The sequence below is a fragment of the Pocillopora verrucosa genome, chromosome 9, assembly GCF_036669915.1.
Source record: "Pocillopora verrucosa isolate sample1 chromosome 9, ASM3666991v2, whole genome shotgun sequence".
Taxonomy (NCBI): domain Eukaryota; kingdom Metazoa; phylum Cnidaria; class Anthozoa; order Scleractinia; family Pocilloporidae; genus Pocillopora; species Pocillopora verrucosa.
Window position 1 is genome coordinate 7,895,940 of NC_089320.1, and position 12,682 is coordinate 7,908,621.

The 12,682-nt window shown below is 38.4% G+C and overlaps 1 protein-coding gene across 1 annotated transcript; it reads right to left on the reverse strand.

The window, feature by feature from the left end:
* Positions 1 to 4,624: 4,624 nt before the first annotated feature.
* LOC131784688 (DBH-like monooxygenase protein 1) lies at positions 4,625 to 12,413 on the reverse strand. The gene is made up of 14 exons (XM_059101509.2): positions 12,069 to 12,413; positions 11,325 to 11,471; positions 10,905 to 11,075; positions 10,690 to 10,773; positions 9,951 to 10,136; positions 9,717 to 9,819; positions 9,417 to 9,580; positions 9,072 to 9,147; positions 8,839 to 8,924; positions 8,243 to 8,281; positions 7,831 to 7,890; positions 7,475 to 7,602; positions 5,249 to 5,378; positions 4,625 to 4,885 (listed from the first exon to the last, which is right to left on the reverse strand). The coding sequence occupies exons 1-14, from the start codon at positions 12,336 to 12,338 to the stop codon at positions 4,688 to 4,690; spliced, it is 1,842 nt and encodes a 613-aa protein (XP_058957492.2). The 5' UTR covers positions 12,339 to 12,413; the 3' UTR covers positions 4,625 to 4,687.
* Positions 12,414 to 12,682: the final 269 nt, after the last annotated feature.

Here is a 12,682-nt window from a genome sequence, read left to right on the forward strand (position 1 = left end):
AGAAATCACATAATCAGGCGCGCATTCCGAGAAAACGGTATTGTTTTTCAATCAATAGACCAGGTAGACACGTGCGATGGTCTTTATCTCTGAAACGAGCGCGGTGAAATATTTTTATTGCAAATTTTAGATTATCTCCTTTAAATTGGAGAAATTAAAAAAAGTTCAGTGAGGGGAAAAAAACATATGACTAAAAGCGTTCACGAGGCCCTTCACTCGAGGATACAAATTATAACCATCGAAGCAAAGACTCGAGCAAGGTTTTGAGTCGATGTCGTTTAAAACTGCGTTTTTCCCAAATTACATAACAAATTGTTCAATACGTTCGAGACTTTCTATCTACCATTTTTTTCAAATAAAAAGTATTGCTTCCAGTTACCGCAAAATGAACCGTGAACTGATGAGGTGACGTGTGTGATTAATACCAGTACAGGCATGAATATGATGAGTTTGGCCGTCATATCTCTTCCACAAACACGGTAACCTTTCTTTTTTATCGTACTTCTCGAAACAGACGGACAATTTTTGGGACACTTAACGACAATTTTTAAAAAAAATTTCCGATCAGCTTTTTGCCATGAGGAATCACCTTAAGACCAACCCACCGAATGAGGACAGATCAAAGAGCTAACGCTCGAAACATGAGGTTTAGAAACTCGTTACCGAGTCCTAACTTATTTCATAAACCTGAATTATCTCCACACCGACGCAGCACCACAGTTTCTCTAGAAACTTAATCTCTTCAAACAATGAACAATTTTGCTCAGTTCTATTGGACTACAGTATATCTAGGTCACTGCATTAGCTATTGTGATTCATAAACTGCTTTTTGCACCTCATGATGGAATAATGACGCTCATAAATGTGTATACATTATACCTTTGCTCTTAATACTGTTTTTTAAAACTCATTAAATTAGGATTCTGTCTATCACTTTGTTCCAATTTATTCCAAAGATGGGACTCAAAGTATCACAGAGAGTGTTTTTCCATAGTATACTGTGCGAAAACGTGGAAAAATTGAAATCAGCGTTCCTCAGATTATATCTTTTCAGTATTGAATATTTCTGTAATGTAAGTGGGCATAAGTCCGTTTTTTACTTTATACATGAAAATGACGATGTTTTGTAACCGTTATTGAGGCACACCTAGTGGACCTGTTCTTGTTAGTAGCTCGCTGTAGGTCTCCGATTTGGATTCAAAGACTGCCCTGAGTGCCCGCTCTTGAATTCTTTCCATCTCTTCCCATCGGATGATTTGCAAAAGTGCCATACAATATCACAATATGTAAAGTGGGACGAAATATAAGACAGACACAGCTGTAACTCTTCAGACCATGGGATTAACTTAAGTAGTCCCAGTAACACCCCAACCTTTACAGCTCGTTTTCTTGCAAATATTACTGATATGTTAACTAAATGTCAGTTTGTTGTCGATGGTTACGCCAAGAATTTTGAGATAATCAATTGATTTAATTTCATGTCCATCGAACTTCATCGTCAATTCATATACAGGGGTTTTCTTGGAAGGATGTGGATCAAAAGTAAGGATCTGGTATTTCTGAGGATTGGCTTGCGGTAGGTTTTCCGGTGTTGCAGAGACTTGTTAAGGAGGGTAGTAGACCTTGGCAGTTAACATCCCACCGTGTGGCTTTGTTTGATTTAATCATTTTCAGTTCCTTTTCCACTTCACCAGAGCCAATTTCGTTAAATCCATATTGAAGGCCTTGATAAGCTTGCCGAATGCTCTCGACACTCGGGTGTTTTTCAAAGTCTTTCTCAACTAAATTCGTTACCTTTGCACTATCAATGGCATTTGAAAAGTAGTCTCCATGCTCGTCTGCCACTACTTTCTGGTTTGTTACAATTCGCTCGTTGAAACTAATGGCAATTTTTGTCTCCTCTTTGCTGTTGTGACTTAAGAAAGGTTTAAACTTTTTGTAGAAATCCCTTGGTCTCCTCCTCAGTCCATCTGATTTTTGGGCCCAGTGAGCTTTGATAGCACGTGTCCTCTATTGAGTGGCCAAATTTCCTTTTAACTCCCAGTTTTCTCGAGTTCGGTTTTGGGCAAACAATTGTGCATATTTCCTTTTGTTCCTAATTGCCATTTGCCATTCTTCCGTCATATGTGGCACATCTTTCTGTCTAACTCTCATCTTCTTTTTCGGCATATATTTGTCAAGTTCACTTTCAAAAATGGTTTTCCATGCGTCATATTGGTCAACGATGGCATTGCGTGTTTCTCCAACAGTCCAAGGAGCATTTGTCAAGTCTTCATTAAGCTGAACCGTTTCCACGTTTTTCAAGCTTCTAATGGGATGGTCTTCCGTCTATACTGTAATGCAGATTGCTTTAAAATGCCATAAATGAGGTGGTGATCACATATCTCTGAGTTAAAAGAGCCTTCCGTCCTGAAAAGGTTGGATTTGTTGTTTAAAATAACGTCTAGCAGTGTCTCTGATGTCGGCCTAATCCTCGTCGGCCCGGTGATTAAACATTGCATTCCATTCACTTCTTCTAGGTCGCAAGTATTTTTCCCTTCTCTGCTTTCTGCTTTTAGCCTGTCCAGCTTCAGATCAATTGTAATAACAAATATTTGTTTCTTGAGGGAAGCCCACTCACAGACGTCGTTCAGTTCCTCCTCTACACGTTCTCAATAATGTAGGTCTGGTTGGTGATCCGACTGTTTTGAGGATCGCTATATGCCAAGGAAAATGACTTCGTTGTTGCCAAGTCTAGCTTCTACTGCAATAATCTGGAGTGTTTTGTATTTCTTCGTTACGTTCAGCTCCTTCGAGGGTTGACTAGAATTAAAATAGGCCATTTCTCTCTGTCTTTTCGATACATGTAACCCGTTAAGGTGAACTAGCTCTTCGGGTAGGACTTGTCGATCTTTATCTCTGAGAGAAAAATAATTTGCGACTTCATCTCATCATTTAGGAGTTTCAGGTCATCAAATTTATTTTGGAGACTGTTGATGTATAGATGGAACATTAGTATTCGATTGAAATGTTCCTGCCTTTCTTGTAAGAGCACATCAAATTCCTGTTGGCCGCAGTTGTTAATTGCCATATTCTCCTGGGAGTGAAATTGTGTGTTCTTCGTCTCTCTTGCATTAGGTTGTAGAAGCTGATTTGTGTACTTTCCTTCGGTTGTTGTTATTTCTTCATTTTTAAGGAAAAATTAGTCCTTCGATCTCGGTAGAGAACATAGCAGACAAGTCCATTCAAAATAGATTGCTGGTCGTTCAAGAAAATATTTAAAAGTCAATGTCGACATGTTGAGGCACTTTGCTTGAATCCATAGACCACATTCAGAACATAACATCGTATTCTGATTGTTTCGAACGCTCTTCTCACCTTCGTTACAGAGAAACTTTATCAGGCCTGAATTAAGTTGAATATCTGCACAATGTTATAGTCATTGGATGTTAAACCAGCTCCGCTCATCGGTTGAGTGGCGCACTCGAAAAAGAAGAATTCGTTTTCCACGGCAAAGTGGTCTTTGATTCTGTGTTCTTTCAGGTTGAGATCCAAATTTCGTCCAATAACCGGTTATATTTGTCGTCTCTCGGTGCTTCCAGGTTTCCAGTACGTTTCTTGGTAAGTAGATTTTGGTCAACATAAAAAACGCGATACAGAGCCAACAAAGTCACAGAGTAGCGGGAGCTTTTCGAAGCGTGACAAATCGCTGCCATTGTTACGCATTAGATTCAATTAAATTAGATTCAATCAAGAGTATTTAAAGAAACTTAGTTTATACCTTAGACAAAACAGAGCACTCGCAAAAAATCACTCGTCTCAATCTTCATGCGTAAGGCGTGAAGAATTTCAATCGCAGGAACTAATTTTTTCAACTTTCATATATTGTTTTTAATAATATTGTTCTTTCTTTTGTGCTCTTTTGGTCGGACATGATTATATAATGATAGTTCTTATTATAATTATTATTATTATTATTATTATTGATTTTATGTAACGAGGGTAACATCGATTAATGATAACTCAATAGTTTACATAATCCCCCCTTTGATAATCTAAAGCTAGAACAAACCAAATCTGAAGTAAAAGAAAAAGAAGCTTGGTAAATTCAAGTTAATATTTGTATTCAATAACACACTGTTCAGTAACAGAGCTTTTCCAGTCTAATTTTTCTGTGAAGGGGACTTAAAAGGCGCCTCTGTGACTTCGTATCTCTAAGGGATGGTTCTGGTCCGTTCCATCGACGGGTGGCACTGGAATGATGTCGTCGATGGGAAGCCAACCTAATTTGGTAGATGGCATAACTGAATTGTCCTGTAAATTAACATCTAGCATCACTCTGGCGCAGCGTCTCTGTAGCCGTAACAATTTATTCAACTGTTATTTTGTACAGTTACCCCATATTGTGCAGCAGTATGCAAGAACTAGTTTTATAAGGGAATTATAGAGTAATCGAGAACACCAAGTACAAGGTGAGGGAAATCAGAGTTTATTTTTCCGTTTGCCTTAGCCGTTAACGCCTCTTTAAAAAAAAAAAAAAGTTCACTAATGCTGTTAGTGATGTATATCTATGTCAACTATGGCAATTTTAATCCTCTAAGAGATCATCTCTAGGTTAAGATATGGAGCAAAAATTGGTTTAACTGTAAACTCTAGCAATTTGTGATAGACAGTCTTTAACTGTGATCATGATAGCATATCTGATCGTTCACATGAACACGAAATAGCCAATGAGCAGAGATATTGCTGTGGAGTACGAGGTCGTCACCGAGAAGGCGTCTCCAACTGGAGGGACCGTTTTTCCGACTGTAGGGGCCGGTGTTGTGCTTCTTTCGCGGCAGTTGGACTGTCTAGGAGGTAAGGGCTTCATGATCTTTGGAATCGGATATGTGTAGTTGTTAGGTCTCTGGGAAGGAAAACATTAACAATATTTCACAGGAGATTCAGTGCTGTACACTTAATTTTACTCCTCTAAGGAGGTGGCAGACTCACTGTTGCATACTGAATCAGATTGAAGATAAAGAAAACTACGATTACGATGAAAACTATGCCTATGACCAGGCATTTACCATCCCAGATTAAGAGGGTGCCCTCCACCCAATAGACAAGCACACACACCCATGATCATACACCCATTATTTGTCTTGTTTTATCATTTCGACATTTTTTCATGCACGTTATCTCGGGATCTCATTAGCACCCATAAGAATTGCACTGTACGGTAATGCTAACAGTAGCGAGTTTCGTGCCCCCTAATGAGTTTACTGACCGCGGGACAATATGTGGAAAATGTCTCTGCTTCATCAAATTTCTTCCTCAAGTCAGACACCAATTCCTTCGTCCATGAGATATTTGCCCCAATGAGAGGATTTGACCATTTTGACCCCTTTAAGGAAGGGCTAGACAAAGGAAAATTAAAGTTAAAAATAGATTGAAACCAAACATTGCTTGAAACAAGACATGCTATACCTCTACGATTTAATAGACAATCTTTGGTTTAACTCCGCAATCATGTTCGCTTCTTTAGGTGTTATGGTGTGTGCTTTACATCTGCTCCGTGTTCTTCAACTCTTTCCGTATTCGCAAACATTTCTTTTTGCAGTTTGCTTTGAGTTTTGTTCTGTAGGCTGTTATAAGGATAATACTCTTTCAGACAGTCATGTGCTTAAATTCATTTGTTGGTCAATTTTCACTGTGTTAGTTGACTAGAACGCCAATGAGATTTATCCAGCTTCTTGACGACTTGGCAAAGAAAGGATGCCAGTCATGATCAACGCTGAATGTTCTATTACCTTCAGGAAACTTGCTGCACGGATCAGTTCTATTCACGCGAAGAATGAAATTCGCGGATAAAGGCTATGATAGAGTCCCTTGTAAAAGAAATTCATTTTTAACTCGTGAATTGCGCGCATGCACAAGAGCGAGTTATAGATGCGATGTGGGGAATGCCATTCGCTCGCTCGCTCGCTCGCTCGCTCGATTGGTCGATTCCTGTAAACGTTTTTTAGATTTTAGGCTTTTGAGTGCATTTGATAGTTTTTGGCGAGCAGTAAACAGACGAAATGGCGACCTTTGTGGCTAAGTTTAGTGGTGGGGTGAAAAAGAAGCCAATGATAATCTTAAAAGAGTTTTTTTTTTCGTTTTAGTTTCAACAAGCGGCGCCAGCGACTGGCAGGCATGCAAGGATTCACACTGAAATAACAGAACAACCTTCGTTTTTCATAAAATTGTAATTTACAATCCTTGAACTTGAAAACAATCCAAAGATTCATTGAAAATATCACTTACTGCGAAGCGCTCGGAGTTTACAGATGTTCAAAAGCTTTTTCTGTTATGGCGTGAGATTGAGGACAAAATTGATCATTACGTTTCGTCGCCTGTGTTTTTCCTGTGTGAAGCAACAAAAGTGCCGGCGACTGACGAAATAACAAGTTAACACGAAAATCAAATAACACCTAAACAAGCTACCGATTTTCAGTGAATTTTTAAAGAACAATTTTCTTTTCAGTTTCAAGACAATTTGAAGATTCAACATACATACAACGTACTAAAATGCGAAAGTTACACACCACAAAATAGATAAATAGGCCTGAAATGAAATTCTATCTTGTTATTGATTATACGTTGCCTGGCACGTGACTTAAATCTACCCAGGCGGAGATCCAAAATGACGGTGGCAGGCTTGGCTCAGTTATATCACTCAAAACTCGTTCCCGTGTGTCTCATTTGATAAAGAGGGAATCGTTAATGTTTTCATTAAGACAGTATTGCCTTGATTTTCTAATATTTACAACGAAAGACAGTAAATTTCACTTTTCACCCACATTTACTTCCAACCTTTTCTTTTGAACCAGAGACAAAAATGATAGACGTTTAAAACACATGACATCATCCACCTTGTCAAATGTAATAGCATGATCATTTCAATTGTAATGCCTTCTTATCCCAACGTTACTTTGTTTCTTTGCTACATTAGCGAACACTGAACTACTGCTCGTACTCTAGATATGACAATCAACCACAAAATTCCCTAAACCAGATAACATTAAACATAATCTAAAAAATCATGTGTCAATTCACGAGTTTGCTCACAGAGCACTTTGATCTCCTTTTAGGGGGGGTACCTCAGCACGACAATAGAGGATTGAACCAAATACACAACTAGCATATCTAGGAAATAATTACAATGCCCCGAATACCAACATTTCAGTGTTAAACTTCTTACTTTATTATTTAGGCGATGACAGTACTTGTGAAATTAAGTAGGGATGAGTGATTATTCAGTAAAATAGCTCCCTAAAGCAGGATTATTATTGAGAAATGCGAAAGATTTCAGGTGGCAAAGCATGCAACACCGGTTTTACTTGAGCAGTTCTTCGCACTTTTGATGCTCCGTTTTGATTATTTTCTCGACAGACGTATTAAGGTGGTTTCCTGGAAGCAGACCAGATCTACTTTCAACTTTACTTGAACAAGTATGTATTAATTCACTTACAAGTGTTCTTTAACGAAGTCGTACACTGGCTTACGTAGGCTGCTGAGGCAATATGCTGTAGCATTCACCATTCGAGGATAGTAAAACATGTAATTCAGACACATTTCTTGAGTGGTGGAGCTACCAGCCTGTAAGAGGAAGAAGAGTACATCATCTTTTAGTCTGTCATGAAGCATATACAGCAAAAATCAACGATGGCATGTTTTTATTGCAATCTCTTGAAATATAGATTGAGAGAGATGTCACTGTTAAGAGGAAACCAACACTTCGGCTGGCATAAGTCTGAATTCTGAATGCCGTCCTTATTCTTAGAGAGACTACTTAGTGATTTTTGAGGGCTCAGATATCGCACTTGCCTGCACGAGTTTATCGCGATCCATCGTCTCGTATTTGCAGAAATGAATTAAGTCGTCCCCCTGAAGGATAAGAAAGACGTCAGTGAAGAAAACGAAATGTATGGTGATCATCTGGAGGCCAATTCACAAATCTCGATCTGATAAAAACAATCAAACACAAATTAACTTAATCTAACTTGATTTTAAAAAGGAACGTAAAATAATCATATACAATGTTATTCTTTTATCAGATTTTTTCCATCGCATTTGCTCATTTAAATATTAATTTGAAATGGTTGCGTGGAAAGCTTGAGTGCATTGAATAAATCAGTGGGACACATCGTCTAACTCATATAAATTATTACGCGTTTATGAGCTGAAATCAAATGTAATTCTAAGAAAAAGTGACACTTAAATCAAAGTTTTCTCAAACCGGTTTGATGTGAGCCTCTTCTCTTAAAACTTGTATATCCTGCGAAACAACAAGTGAAAGTTAACTGTTGGAAAATGAATAAACGTTCTTTCAATGAGATCATTTCGCAGCTTGGTAGCTAGCAATGTCCTATGGCTCACGTAGTAGAAGATATACTAAGGCACTTATTAGAATGTATCACGTTTCGGCACCCGAAAGGAGCACTTGAATCTTAATTACTTTTTCCCCCACATGCAATCGCGTAATTTCTCAGAGAATGGCCACAGTGTTCAGTAAGTTAAGGTTATGGTTATAATATGACTTCCGTAAGCGATAACTGGCAAGTAGCAGAGTTATCTTATACGGTCGCGATAATCATTGATGTTGTTACCGACTGGGTAAAATAAAAACATTTATATCGAAAATTAGAGGATTCTGGATGTCGTGAAAAAATTAGTAGTTCCGATTGGACAAATTGATTCAAGTGAAATAAAGGACAAGTTGAAGAGGGAGCAGCATACTGTTGCAAATTGTTTTTTAAAAGAAGCCATGTGTTATAATTCTTGTGCATTCGCCAGATGCTAATGGTGGATCTTGTGCCACACCATATAAATTACCTGAAAGTTAAAATCATAATGGTCATCTCTCGCAATTTCTGGTAACTCAATTCCATTGCGAACATGCTTTGTCCATGTTGCACGCCCTGTGGATGAAAACAAAAACTCAGTGTTTGGCTCCATAATGACGTACGACTGTCAACAGAACGTGGAAACATAAGACAGACAGGCGTAAATATAAACAAACAACAACCACCACTTCTAAACAACAAAAGCAGCACAAGGTCACTTACCCTGCAGATGGGTGTGAAGAAGGGCAGCAAACACTTTTATTCCTTTTTCAGGGAGCTTAGTCGCCTGCAAGTCTTCCTAAGAAAAAAAGGTGCTTTATGTTAAATGCAGAAGTAAATTTATGACACACGTCCCTAGGCACTGTGCGAACTTAAATGCACCGTGAATAAAAAAAAAAAAGGTGAAATCATAATCTGTTAACCGCCTGTGTTTTGCCCATTTTCGGAGCCAGCTTCACCATACTGCCATGCATTGTTTGTTTGTTTGTTTGTTTTTTTTTCATTTTTTTCTAAACTCTGTATTGCATGGAGATGAATTTAAGAAATTATTGTGAATATTTGAGTTACCTGATAGCATTCTTTGGGGCAATAACCCACAGTCAACCAAGATTCCTGTTTTGGTGGGATTATCGCAAATTTACTTATACTTTCTCCAACAGACATTATTCCAGCATCGTACTCACGGAGATGAGAAGTGTAGTAAAAACGAACCCCTGAGCTGTCTCTTCGTCCTATTTGACAAAAAATAAAAGATATTGAGGGAATGAGATATTTTATGGCTGAGGGCAAAAAACTACACCTCTTAATATTTCTTCTCCTTAACTAAAAATGAAAACGGATAAAAAAAGCAAAATGTGAGGTGCCAACCTTCAATTGATTTGGGATTGTCGTAGTGTAGTTCAAGCAAAAGTGTTCTTGGTGAGTCCGACTTACCAACTGGATACCCAGCCTTAGGTGGATAATAAAATGCCTATTTGATAAAAAAATATATATATATTTCTTTAGAAAGAGTAACGAAAAACCTTTCAAATTCATAATGTTTCAAATTAAAAGTTCATTTCCCAAGATGAGCAAGTCCAATTTATAAGTTTTATATCTTACCGTACCACCAACAGCCCAAGCAGCAACGACACTGTAGCCGTAACAATGTCCTAGAGGCATATTGGGTGTTTCATGACAGTCAAAGCCAGAACCATGTAAGGTAGCATTACTAAAATTCCCATAACATTCGTAGACGAGTAAATGATGCACAATGCCTTCGTTTCCAGGTGTTACATATGGCTCAAACTATAAAAGAGGAAAAATCTGAAAATTCTCCGAAAGCGACACCAACATCAATAGTGGAACGCTTTACTTCTACTTAATGATTACTTAATACGAGGAAATCTCTAGAATGCCACTAAGAACCAAAACGTTTGTGAAACCCTGGGCCAATCGGCACATCTTTCGTAAACCCACCTTAGGTTCTTCCCTATTCCTAGATATTTCGTAACCCGCTATTAGCTAACCACTCAACTTTAAAGTGTGGCTTTTTCTGACACGACTAATAATAAGTGGAGAATTTTGAAATGCATTAATGAAATGTCAAAAGTTGTTGCAATGTCACGAAGTCTCACCGGCTACGAAATTGCCTTTCCTTGAAGAACTCGGTTGGAGCGTCTAAACAATTTGTTATCAACACATTTCTGAAAATGCAAGTTCATAATTTTTCGAACATTCATGTTCATTTTCGTAAGAATTTACGCGGTGGCCTTCTGCATTGATCAATCACTTAACCATAAGAAGAGATAAACGGATGAAAACAGGGTTTTATTGCAATGTTTTACGCTTCTGTACTCACCTTTGTAATATGATGCTTTGATTTGAACTCGGGTAGTTGGATAAGAGAACACCAATAAGTCGTGCGCTTTTTAGGAATCGTTATCTGAAAAAAAATGTATATCTCTGTTTTGAGTAGGCTTCAATCTCCCTGAATGGACGCTCTACAATCTTTGCTTTCGATAACGTTCTCCACTATTTAAAAAACTAAAAGAAGAACTTTTATTTGTAACTAACATTTCTATTTGTGACATAAAACTGCTTCCACCCGGTTTCGTTCACTTGTTTTTTGTCCATGTTGTTAAGAAGTAGAATGCTCTTTGACCCGCGGAATGTATGTTTCTTCATATCGTCCTCAGAAGTGGGGTCCTCTGCATGATATGCAAACACAACCTTAGTGGTGCCTTCCTGTAAAAGAAAATGAACCGGGAAATAGCAATTTACTTGATTTGCTTTGAAAAAGAAACAAGAAAACATAATTAATTAGCGCTGAACAGTTGAATGATGTAGAGATAAATGTTATATCAATATGGTATACAATTTATTCAGACTCAGTGACACTGCCTTTAAAAGGCAGTACAACTACTTTTTTAGCCATGATTAAATATTTTGGCTGAGTTGGCGGCAAAAAAACGAATAGGCTATGTTAAGGATTACCTCAATCTTCCTGTCGCGAGGATCACAGGTGTCAAATTTCCTACTAAATCTCAACACAGTTTTCCCTTCGCTTTCCTCAAACCCAGTTAAGTTGTAATTGTTTTCTTTGTCCAACGGTGGAAAGCTTTGGGAATCAGCAAACCGGTCCTTCAAAAACAAGTCAATAAAACGAGATCAAAACTAACCGTGGTTATCTATTTTTCTAAGCCAAGCTTCATTCACAGCTTAACTGCAGACTATTCTGTAATGAAAAATGTACAGCTTTGAAGGGCCAACTCTTGAAAAGGCAATTAGTTGCTCCTTTTTCATTTCGCTTACCAACGACGATGTATAATACAAAACTGTTTTGCATAACTTAAACAACAAAAAAATCTTAGATGCATCAGTTTACCTTTATGTACAGGCAGGTTAGCGTGACAACGGGTCAATATTGTGCTGATACCGCTAATAATGTAAACAATGTTCACAGAAGAGCAAATCTTTGCTTGAACAGCATTTAAATTCCAATGTTTCCGTGCAACTACGAATACTTCCTAAATTTAGGCACTGGTTTGAAAGTATTGGAAGTTTTGATCCAAATAGAAATGGCTAAAAATGCAGTTTTTAACGTCGCTTTGGCTATTTGTTTATTCATCTAAATCTGGATGTCGTGATGGCGTTAACTCCTTCTTTTCTTTGTTAACTTTCTTTTTTCTGCCTAGAAATCCACCGTGACTAATGTCCTTTCGGCAAAAATTCACTTACCGTTAGGTAACCCTTGGAGTCCTTCACCCATCCGATAACCATGTCGCTTCCGGCCATATTTCCATTACCCGAAGAGATGCCGAAACCAACCCACCCTGTTGTTGCTGCCTGAACGGCAAAGGATACGGTTTCATTTTCCCAGTTCACCGTCCAGAACAGTTTCATTTTCTCGTAAGTATCTAAAACTGCTTCGTGAGCAAACTCAGCAGACAAATCAGCGCCATTGGCAGGGACCAAAGCTGAAATTGCTATCAACATTAAGGAGAACATGTTGCCGGCATAAGCTTGCTGCCGCTCTTTTGGCAACTAAACCTGGAGGACGTCACTGAATATTACGTAGATCGTTTTGTTTCTAAGAGACAGATGCACGTGGGGATCACGAACTCATTGTGATTGGGCACACACCTTACCCCACGACCTCTAGAACTGCCCTCCTAAATTAGGAAACTAAGAAACTAAGGTCAAACCAACGCTGACGGCCATCCCTCTACAACGACCACCTCTTCGCACCGAACATTTTTATTTTTCCCTGAATGACAGTTCACTTGGGCCTTTTTCCCTCTTGACACTCTTCACAAGGCAAAGGCCGCTAAGGTGCTGCGTGAATGCTGCAT

What these genes read in the sequence shown, in the direction of transcription:
- LOC131784688 (XM_059101509.2), bottom strand. Translation starts at nt 12,338, where the DNA reads ATGTTCTCCTTAATGTTGATAGCAATTTCAGCTTTGGTCCCTGCCAAT. An exon ending in CTCGCGACAGGAAGATTGAG is followed by an intron (nt 11,076 to 11,324) that starts GTAATCCTTAAC and finishes TTTCTTTTACAG; the next exon opens with GAAGGCACCACTAAGGTTGT. An exon ending in CTTGGGCTGTTGGTGGTACG is followed by an intron (nt 9,820 to 9,950) that starts GTAAGATATAAA and finishes TTTATCAAATAG; the next exon opens with GCATTTTATTATCCACCTAA.